Genomic DNA, 12,112 nt, shown 5'->3' with positions numbered 1-12,112 from the left:
GCACATAAGACTGGAAACTTAATGTAGAAGCCAACTGAGATCAATTAACAAAAAGATTAGCATAGAAGGCTTAACTAGCAACAATAGATTGGTGGTGGGATTCATTTTGCAGGAGTTAATGCTTGTAACAAATCATAATGAATAACTTTGTAAATCATGGTGTTTAAATAAAGTAGGGAAATAAAGTGCCTCTGAGTCAAGGGTACATACCTGGTGGTACTTGGGACCACTTGGGCTAAATCAGGGGATAGTTGGGATGAAGCTGTTTCTTTTATATGCTTGGTATATGCTATACCACTTGAGCTACAATCTGACTCTTTTAAAGGTGTTTTAATTTAGTTAGTGTAATTTACTATGATTTTTTGGTATTTTTCTTACAATGTAGCAAATGTGTTTCTTATTGTTACAAGTCTATAGAATAAGGATGAAATGCAGACTTTTAAGCAAATTGAATAAGATAACCAATAGGAGATCTTTAAAATCATTTTTTTAATGGTCACAAGTTTAGATGGTGTGCATTATATAAGTTATTCATGAGATATCATGTTGGATATCATTGGTTTGTCCTTTCCCCCTTGCCACTAGGAACTTAGGTTTATCAGTCACACCCATCAGAGTGCTCCCAAGTCACTCCCATTCCTTTGTTTATCTGTAACCATTTCTACCAGTTTATCTGCTCTTCCCTTAATCAAACTCTGTTAATTGGTAAGGTCAGAACTTCCTAGGACACTGAATATTATAACATTGCCTTTCTCTCCTCTTTATGCCTTTTGAATAATTTACTTTAAAGCTATGTCTTTTTTGTATAGACACAAGAAGACAATATTATGTTTTTATAACTTAAGACTTAATTGGCCTCAAATATTATTCCCTTCTGGGCATCTGTTTTCTCCACTTAAGCCTCAGTTGCCCTCAGTTCCTAGCATCCCAAAGTAGGGTCCCCGACGTGGGACGGGAAGGATCCAGGGCAAGCGGTGAGTTATGTGCTACCCTGGCATCGAGATGGGCCTGGCCAAAGTGCCTAATTCTTAACTATAAGTTAAGAGCTTTGATCATAGACAAATGCTGTCATGATCCAATAGTAATTATGAGACTGGGACCCTGCCAGGGATAGGAAAGACTGATCTGGCCTGAGCACTGTAGTCTGAGATTGAGATGGCCCCAGGAGAGCAATTCTATAAGCTTTAATGCATCTCTTATTGTGTCCATACAAAATAATTAATATTATGAATTCTTATATGTTTGCTGGCTGAGGAGAAGAGAAACACATTCATGGGACTCTGCCCTTGGGTGGATCCTCCTGCTGAAAGAGAATTAAGTCCTAGGAGAAGCATCCCCTGAGGGAAAAGAACCTTACCCTATTGCTGACCACACCTATGTGTATGCCCCAACCCCCTCATGTGGTGGAGATTTAACTAGGCTGTAAGAGTGGGTTGGGGGCCAGATCCACGGGGGCCAGATCCACAGATCGAGAGAGAGACCGAGAGCCGGGAGAGAGGCAGAGAGAGAAAGAATGAAGTAGGATGGGGGAGAAAGAAACAGGAGGAGAATCAGAGGAGAATGGAGATGGACATGAAATAAACCGATCGAGCAACCAATTTGGCCTTCTTCCTTCCTTCGCCTGCCTCGCTCGCCTGCGCGCCCCTTCTTTTTATTTTTGTGTTTTACACAATATCAGTTCAGGAGCAAAATATAATATCTTATTTTTTCTAAGTATGTAAATATAATTTTTCTTGCAATAAACTTGCTCTCATAACTGTCTTCAACATGTTTACATAAGAACATAACTGATTTGGGGCTGGAGCAATAGCACAGCGGATAGGACATTTGCCTTGCATGTGGCCAACCTGAGTTCGATTCCTCTGCCCCATTGAGAGAGCCCAGCAAGCTACCGAGAGTATCCCACCAGCATGGCGGAGTCTGGCAAGCTGCCTGTGGCATATTCAATATGCCAAAAACAGTAACAACATGTCTCACAGTGGAGACATTATTGGTGCCCGCTCGAGCAAATCGATGAACAAGATGACAGTGCTATAGTGCTATGAAAAATATATTAGCCAAATAAATTTTATTTACATATTTTCTGTAGAATAAATGAAAATTTCAAAACCAATTAGAGCATCATATTAAATTCATATAAGAAAAACCTTAAAGATAAATGTTGGATTGAACGTACAATTTTGCGGTGCTTAATCTATAGTTTTTGCCAAATTTTAGTTAGGAACAAATCAATCAATGGTATATGTTTTAGTCTTTTCTCTTTACACCTGTGTCTTTATGTAGTTTGCTTGTGATAGAATTGCATTCTGTATTTTTTTTAGTGGCAAACTATCTTGGGGTTTGCTACACTAGTCAAGTCAAGAAAATTTCAGAGTAATAACTTGAAAACAAAAATTGAATTAGATTCTCCATGACTGCCTCTGTGATTTGGTTCAATATCAGTTCTTTGAAATGTATAGACTGTTTAACCAGAGATATTTTTATTTTGTCCCATCTTGTTTCTAAATAATTTCAAAAGTCAGATAACAAATAATTTTAAAATTACATTAACAAATAGCTATGCTGAGTTTCACAATAAAACTGGTTTTACATGAAGATATTTTATTACATAGATTTTTTAATATAATAATCTCAGTTTCTTCTACCTTTATAGAATTTAATTCCTTCTTACAACAGATGTGATGTAGCTTTAAGTTACTCTCTTTTTTAGGATGGCACTAACAACATCTAAGAGTGAGTTAGCAAATGGATCTTGTTAATGAAAAGAAAACTTATGTTATAATGATTTCCTGAAAATTAGCTGTATTCCCAGGTTATGCCACTCCCTTACTGCCTTACCTTATATTATATTTTCTTTAAAGGGATATAGATGAAATTTAAAATAGAATAGAAATGGACTTATTGTTTGGCAAATCTTAGATTAACCTTGTATTTGACCATAGAGTTGCTAAATTAATTCATACTGCACAGTTCAAAGAAAAATGGCAAAATATTGTCAATTAGTAAAATATAAGAGAAGTTTTGATTGAAAATAAATTAAGTTTAAGTAGCTAATGGAGAAACAAAATTTTTAAGTTTTTCCTTATATAGTTTTTTTTCTAGAAAGTTATACAATTTTATATAGTAATAAAGATAAAGCATAGGCCTGTGGTGATAGTACATGCGGGTAGGGTGCTTGCTTTGGAAATGGCTGGCCTGGGTTGATTCCCAGCATCTCGTATGATCCCCTGAGCACACTAGTAGTGATTTCTGAATGTAGAGATTGGAGGAAGCCCTGAACACCATCAGGTATGGCCTTCCCCACGAAAATAAATAAATAAAAAAATAAATAAATAAATAAAGGATATAAACAAATGCAAACATCATTTTAAACATTCAACAACGGTTTTTTGTTGTTGTTGTTGTTGTTGTTGTTTTTTTGCTTTTTGGGTCACACCCAGCGATGCTCAGGGGTTACTCCTGGCTTTGCACTCAGGAATTACTCCTGGCGGTGCTTGGGGGACCATATGGGATGCCGAGGATCGAACCCGGGTCGGCCGCGTACAAGGCAAACGCCCTACCCGCTGTGCTATCGCTCCGGCCCCTCAACAACGTTATTTTTGGCAATGCAAACATTTACTAAAATGCGAGCCAGTATTTTACTGCTTTACTTCCAAAATAACCTCTAATGTTACCCAAACACATTTATGACATAAATGATATATGGAAATGATATTAAATATATGGATATGCTTCGGTATTATGTGGCAGTTTTAACAATGATTAAAGATATAAAAGGGAAAGAAAAAATACTTCAGGAAAGATATGCTAAATATAAAAGCAAATAAAATTAAAAATAGGATTGGAGTGATAACACAGCTGGTAGGGTGTTTGCCTTGCATGCAGATGACCAGGGCTCGATTACTCAGTCCCTGTCGGAGAGCCCAGCAAGCTACCGAGAGTTTCCCGCCCACACGGCAGAGCCTGGCAAGCTCCCTGTGGCGTATTTGATCAGCCAAAAAAAGTAACAATAAGTCTCACAAGGGAGATGTTACTGGTGCCCACTTGAGCAAATCGATGAACAACGGAATGACAGAGCTACAGTGATACAACTATATCTAAACTATAATACTTTTTTACTTTAATTAATTTATATATTTTGGCTTGGGGTCACACCCACTTATGTTCACACTTACTGGGTCTTCACTCCTGTTGACGCTCAGGGAATCATTTGTGATATTGGGAATGAAACTGGGTCACTTGCGTGAAGGCAAATGCCTTACCGGATGTATGATTATCCCAGCCCCATCCAAATTATAATGAGCTCTTAAAAACATATACAGAAACATTTAAGTGAATCATTAAAATTACTTAAATTGCATAAACCAATAATTTCCAGTATATTTCAGAAAATTAAAAAGGAAAAATTAACAGCAACCTTGTAAGTTATGTTTTATCAAGAAGTAATATTAGAAGATATCTAATAGTGGCAATTATGTGATACTATACATACCTTCATATCTACCACCATGCCAATAATCCAAATCTACTGCCTCGCAATTAAACTCTACAGAAATGCCAAACTGCCAAAAACTTTAGGTACACCTGTCTCCAGACTCAGAACGCTGGAGTTTTCTTGCAAGGGGGTGGGAAGTTGCCCTGTACCCCAGAAGCCCTGGGAGCCACACCTACATCCTAAAACCAAGCCCTGTAAACTCATTGCCCAGTTAAATACTTTGGAGTTCCTGGAATGCGCAGCTGTAAATGCTTCAGAAGTGGAGCTGGACACTGCCAAACTCTACAATGCTCGCATCCCAGCAGAAGCACAGCAGATAAGAGGGAAAGGCAACACAGATGCCCACAAAGCTCAACAAATGAAAACATTAACACGGAAAGCTTAACTAACAGCAGCTTAGTAAACCCGAGAACTGAACTTCCCCATGGTGTGATATAACAATTTTCACTTATCTTCTTTCACTGACTTTTTTTTAAATAATTGCATTAGCCATTTAATTGTAATAACCAATATAAAGTAGATTATTTTGTGCCTGCTAAGGGGGCAGATTAGGAAAAGGAGGACAATGGTGGACGGAAGGTCACACTGGTAGTGGGATTGCTGTTGGGATATTGAACGTCTGTAACAAATACATCATGAGCAATTTTTAAACCATGGTGTATAAATAAGGGGAGGAATACAATTATACTACAGAACACAACATTTATGGCAATTAAGTGTAATTCAGTATATAAAATATGTCTAAGAAGAGGGCAAAAATATAAACTTATATTTCTTTTAGTCTTATTTTATTTTTATCATGGAAATCTATTACTTTGAAAAAAATAAAATGACACTTTTGTGTGAGTAAAGATACATTTTGAGCAAGAAAATACTTTAATCTTTACGCAAACTATTATTTGAGTCGAATTCTAAATTGCAATTAAAGATAATTCATATTTGAAGGTGATTTTATAAATAAATTTTACAAGTTATTTTTTTTATTTTTGGGAAGCTACTATTGAAAAATCTGAATTAATGTAAATACATTTATCCTTAAAAAACTATAGAATGAAAGGCTTAAGACATTGTATAGTGGGTAGGATGCTTGCCTTACACAATGGTCTAGGGAGAACAACCATCTCTGAGCACAGAGCCAGGAGTAACTCATGAGCATGTCTGAGTATGGCATCAAACCAAAAAGAGCAACATCCAAAATATTAAAGACTAGAATTGGTGGAGTGAGTGACCATTATTCATATAACAATATTTTTAAAGATAATAATAAACTAAGACATATGTTGGAGTATAGAAAACCGCTGCCCTTATGTGAACACACAGACATATACATCATTCTGGCCACATTCTTCCAAATAAATTGCTGGTTTTTGGAGTAATAATCTTATGAAAAAGAAAATACGCTATCTTAGATAAAAGAATTTAAATTAATATGCTTTGCGATACTATTTTAATGCTGTTGTACAATGTATGTGCTTCCCACTGTTGCTCTCTAAATGCTAAGCTCACATACTTAGAGTCTAATAGAAACACAACATGAACATTTTAAAACAGTGGGATTTTTAATGAAGGATTACAAAGGTCTCTAAGTTTGGAGCTTCAAAAACCAATTTATAAATTTCTCTAAAAATCTTACAGAGCAATCTTCTAAGTATATAGTTAGAGGGAGTTTACATAACTCTCTTTGGAAAGCTCTTTGCAGGATATCATTGTAACCACAAAGACACAAAAGCTTAAAATTTTATCATTTTATAACCCTTTGTAACTTAAACCGTGTTTGAATAAAGACCCACTGAGAGAAGAATAAATGGGGAAATATTATGATTACATTTCTGAAACATACAATGATACTGAATTCAAAAGGTTGCTCAATGACTTCATGGGGAAAATTAACTGTCTGCATCAGATAAAAGAGATGGTATTTTAACAAGTATTATTGTGAACAGAGTTTAGAGAAATAGAAATTGGATTGGAAACCCAATGAAATGCCGAAAAGAGAAATTTGGAGTTATAACTAAGCGAACTGATGGTGAATGCTTAAAGACTGAACTGCTTAAGTGAGACGATACCAGCAGCGAGAAACGTGTTTCCCACTTCTGAGCCTTATGTCTTGAAACACACTTGAACACTGTGGGCCTTTAAAATGGACGCATACCATTTTAAAATACTGTCTGTAGCACTGTAGCACTGCTCATCGATTTGCTCGAGCGGGCACCATTGTGAGACTTGTTGTTACTGTTTTTGGCATTTCGAATACGCCACTCTCTGCCTTGCGGGCAGGATACTGTTGATAGCTTGCCGGGCTCTCCGAGAGGGACGAAGAAATTGAACCCGGGTCAGCCGCCTTCAAGGCAAATGCCCTACCCCCTCTCCTATCACTCCAGCCTTTAAAATACTAATCATATTTATTTATAAAGGTACAGTAGTATTAGTTTATGAAGATGTCAACCCATAAAAAGAGAAAGAAAGGTGATTCATACGAGACTTCCAGTATAAAGGGTTTAAAACTGGAAATAGAAGCTCCAGGTCCCAAAATAAAAGACCTATTCCTGACAAGGTGTGTGACTTTTCTCTAAATTTCTTCTAGTGTCTGTGAAGAAGATCTATATGAAGAGAAGCTGTTAGAATTAGAACAATCATAGATCTAATTGAATTAATTGAATGAGTAGTAAATATTTTAAAAGTGGTAAATGACATGATAATCAAAACACAGATTTAAACAGTTGATAATGTTTATCCCTTGGTCCCTAATGTAAGCATTGATCAAAACTATTTTACTTTGAATCTATAGTCAAAAGTCTGAAGCAAAATTCTAATTGTTTAAAGTTCATATTATAGACAATAAGATTAAATAATATATATGTAGGATAAACATAGGAAGACTTGTATCTCGAAAGACTATATTTAAAAAAGTAAAAATTATGAAAATACAATTAACATCATGATATATGAATTCTCACCAACTCACTATCAAAATTTTCTAAACTTTACTAATGGGTTATTTTTATAATTTCCCCTTACTGTTTTCTTAAGAGACTGAAAAATACTGTACCCATGTTTAATATTTTCAAAAATTATTTATAAAAATATTTATTTGCAAAAGATTTATTTCTAGCACTCACACTCAGATTTATCTTCTAAAATTGATACAAACCAACTCTCTCCTACATTGCTATCTATATAGGTTATCTAACTGCACAGTATATTTCAACTTTTATCCTGAATTAAACTCTTGGGCTTATTAATTTAAAGTATGTGTATAAATATATATTAAAATACAATAATAAATTATTCTATAAAACATTTTCCACAAACATATCAAGAGAACACTGGTATGTGAAAATTGTAAATTAGGAATAAATATTAAGCTGAAGAGAAAATTAAGCACATATATTTGAACTCAGAAAATGTAGAAAAGATTGTGTAGTCTAAGCTCTAAGCAATAAAATTTTCAATAAATTTATTTTAAAGAATGTTATACACCTGCCATAATATTAGGGGCTGTGAAAAATCTACAGGAACTACAGATTTACTATGACGAATTTAAAACTGTCAGAAGTGATGGCAAACTTTCGATGTCAAGGAAACTATGGATTCAGCTGTTAAGACAATCACTGGTAAAGAAGAGGTCACGGATATCTGAAATTAGTTGACTTTTTTTTTTCATTTATTGTGTCATATCTGGTTCTGTATTCAGTACTCCTGGCTCTCTATATAGAAATGACTTCTTTAAGGGCTCAGGTGCTGAAGGTTGAACTTGGGTGAGCCGTGTGCAAGGCACCATTTCTGCTGCATCAGTCCTGACAGTAGTTGACTTCACAGAAAATGGTTCACCTTTTGTTACATGAGTATGCTCTATTTAACTAGGTCGAATTCCTAGGAATTCGAAAGTCTCCCTAATTAGGAGAAATTCTATGTCAAGACTTCCAGAAAAAAATCTTGGACAATTTCAGATTCAAAATAACAATACCCATTGTGTCTGGGTTTCTGGTTGGCTGGCCAACCTGTGAGTTTTTCAGTTAAGGGCACAATGTGCACCGCTATCTAGATTTCCTGCTGGTAGAGTAGCCCTACAGATTTCCAACTAAACAACTAGCATCAAATGAACTGATTCATTTCCTTAAAATAAATAAGAAGAAGTCCCAAGAGATTGTATAGGGGTTAAGGCTCTTGCCTTCCTGGCAACCAACATTGTTCCATCCTTGGCTCCACATTTAGTCCCCTCTCCCCTACCATCACCCCAGCACAACTAGGAGTGATCTACGAGCACTCAGGCAGGAAGATTCCCTGAGCATCACCACGTGAGGCCCAAAGAACAAAAGCAAGTAATTTGGAAAAAAATAAGAAATGGGATACTGATATCAAGGTATAAATATTAATCCTATTGTGTTTTCCTGTAAAGTTTTCCATCCATAATTCTATATAAGAAAGTTCATGAAGGAAAATTTAAAAATAGATATTTTGAATACTTGCCTGAAATCCAAGGAGTTTTTCACTCGGTTTAATGTGCCTCTGAAATTCACATTCTATAGGTTGTATCACTTTGATTCCATATTCATAAAAAACGTAGAACATATTTCCAATTCCCAGACCTTAGGAATAAAATAAAAAAAGAAAAACACATTCAAAGGTCCAAATTAAAATTATTAGAAACATTTGCATCCAAAACTCAGTGTTTCAGTTATTGCTGGCAGGAGAGCAATTTGTGAACTTGTGTAATGTTAGGAAAGCAAGCCATATGGGGCAGGAGTTATGGTACCTGAGGGTTAGGAACTTGCCTTGCTCTTAGCTAACAGGGTCTCTATGCCTGTATGGTTTCTATACCCTGCATGGTTTCTTGAACTCCACCCCCCTCCCACAGGAGTTTTCCCTGAATGGAAAGGCTGCGATTAAAAGCTCTGAGCACTGCTTAGTATGACACTAAATCAAAAAAACAACTCAGTAAAACAAACAAAAACATTACTAGAATGAAAGTACATCAGTAGGGCACTTGCCTTGAATGCTGTCGGTCAACCAGGTTCTATTCCAAATACCCAATGGTCCCCAGAGCCCACTAGGAGTGACCCCTAAACACTGCCAGGTTGTCCCCCCAAATAATTAATCAACTACAAATCATATGAGACTTCATCATATACCTAAGTCAGTAGCTGATGTCATGCAAGTACTTTTCTTTATTTTCTGTCTATAATTCAGTAATATTTTAATATGATTCAGCAGATTATTAAATTTATTTTAATTACAAATGAAAACAATAAAGTGTTCAAGAAGTTACACTAAAACAGATAACTTCCTCGTTTAATTAGGTGTTAATGACAAGTGTGGTAATTTTTAAAATCATTTATATTTTACCACTAATATTCAAGTTTCAAATAAAATAGAATGTCATTCTCTGCATATATTTAGTTTATAGAAAAAAAAACGTTAGATGCAAATTGGACAAAATAGCCCAGACTTGGGGGACAGTATTTCCTGAAAAGAATTTTTGTAAATGTAATCATAGGTAGAGATCCTATGATTTCTACCAGTTTTTATTTTGGCAAAAATAGGAATATATATATAGATATAGATAGGGATATAGATTTCTGTACACACATAGATATATACATCTGTATTTTAAATTGATACTTTAAGGGTATAAGATACCTACAAGTATAATAATTTAGATGATACTTTTTATTGTTTTCACACTACAACTTTGAATTCATAACAACACATTCACTCAATAATTTGATGTAGTCAAACCTAATGGGTGCAGGGTGCATTTTACAAATTATCTGAAATCTGTAATAAAGCTGGGGCTAACAGAAGCGTGTGGCTGGGATTCTTTCACGTCTCTTTTCTGCTTTGTCTGCTTTGCCTTATTTCAGAGTGGCTAGATCTAAAGACAAGTTATCCTCATTACAGATTGTTTCCGGAGTATGGACATTGCTCTATTTGTGCTAACCATATTTTATAATTCAGTGATAACACCTGTACTTTAAAATACAGCTAAAGATAGCTCAATCTCTTGGCTGAAGTGACAGTACAGCATGTCATGAACTTACTTTCCAGTGGGTACCAACGGATACTGTGTTAGTGATGCCCCTTGTGTTTGCATGTGTGGCCCGCTTTAGTCCGACGCCCCCGATGGCCCGTTGGAGAAAAAGACATAGCCATCCAAGGTTCAATCCTTGTCACCCTGTCCCAGGAGCCCTGCCAGGAGTAATTCCTGATTGAAGAGCCAGAAGTAAGCCCTGAGCACTGTAGGATGACATTGCTTTGTCCTTTCCCCCCTTGCCACAAGGAGCTTAGGTTTATCCTGGTCACACCCATCAAGGTGCTCCCAAGTCTCTCCCATTCCTTTTTCTATCTGTAACCACTTCTCTATGCTCTCTTCCCAAAACAGTTAACCATATTTTCCCCCTAATCAGACTGTTAGTTATAAAGTCAGATCTTTCTAGGACACTGAACTTATATTGAAAGTTAATACTGCCTTTCTCCTCTCCTTATATCTTTTGAATAGTTTACTTTAAAGCAATGTCCCTTTTTGTATAGACACAAGAAGACAATATTATGCTTTTGTAACTTGGGATTTAATTGGCTTCGGATATTATTCATTTCCGGGCATCTGGTTTTCAATTTAAGCCTCAGTTGCCCTCAGTTCCTAGCACCCCAAAATCAGGGTCACAACGAGGGATGGGATGGACCCAGGGCAAGAGGTGAGTTATGTGCTACCCCGGCATCGAGATGGGCCTAGACAAAATGCCTAATTCTTAACTAGAAGTTCAGAGTTTGATCATGGACAAATGCTGTCATGATCCAAAAGATCATAACAATGAGACTAGGACCCTGCTAGGGATAGGGATAGGGATGGCCTGAGCACTGTAGTCTGAGATTGAGATGGCCCCATGAGAGCAACTCTATAAGTTTAATGCATCTCTTATTGTGCCCATACAAAATGATTAATATTATGAATTCTTATATGTTTGCTGGACAAGGAGAGGAGAAACACATTCATGGGATTTGTCCTTGGATGGGTCATCCTGGTGAAAAAAAATCTGTCCTAGAAGCAGCATCCCCTGAGGGAAAGAACTTTAACCCTGTTGATTGTGACCACACTTATGTCTAAGCTCGAACCCCCTCATGCTGGGGGATTTAACTAGGCTGTAAGAGTGGGTTGGGGAGAGATACAGAGCTGGAGAGAAGCAGAGAGAAAGACAGGAGAATGGAATAAACGGCAACTGATCTAGCAACCGGCTTGGCCCTTGTTTCCTCCTCCATCTGCCCCATGGCCTGAGCTGCTCAGGCTGGGCAAGCGGCCCAGGACCTAACCCCGAACCCAGGGGGGCGGCTGACGAGGAGAGCCTCAAGGGCTCTTTCTCCAGCAGCGGCCTCTGGCAGATATTTTTACAGAGCACCACAGGATACAGCCCCAGAACAAAACAAGCAAACAAAAAAGATAGTAAAATCCTGGTAGTTGGAAAATTATATTATTCATAATTAAAATATGCATTCTAAAGAATTTATGAGCAGATAATTTACTCAAATTCAAAAAATCCCAAGCATATTTTAATCATTTGACAACAGTTTCAAGAACTTCTTAGACTGAGAAACGCAGAATAAGTGTACTATTTTAAAAAA

The 12,112-nt window shown here is 36.5% G+C and overlaps 1 protein-coding gene across 4 annotated transcripts in view; it reads right to left on the bottom strand.

Annotated features, from left to right (window-relative positions):
• Positions 1-12,112, bottom strand: part of FSTL5 (follistatin like 5) — a 693,844-nt gene that overhangs the window by 91,260 nt on the left and 590,472 nt on the right. For all 4 annotated transcript variants that reach the window (XM_055144641.1, XM_004606146.2, XM_055144642.1 and 1 more), the window contains one exon: positions 8,966-9,084. In XM_055144641.1, the coding sequence (XP_055000616.1) occupies positions 8,966-9,084 (119 nt within the window). The remainder of the gene's footprint in view (positions 1-8,965; positions 9,085-12,112) is intronic.

This window comes from Sorex araneus, chromosome 7, assembly GCF_027595985.1.
Source record: "Sorex araneus isolate mSorAra2 chromosome 7, mSorAra2.pri, whole genome shotgun sequence".
Taxonomy (NCBI): Eukaryota; Metazoa; Chordata; class Mammalia; order Eulipotyphla; family Soricidae; genus Sorex; species Sorex araneus.
This window is presented reverse-complemented; position numbering and strand designations above follow the sequence as displayed.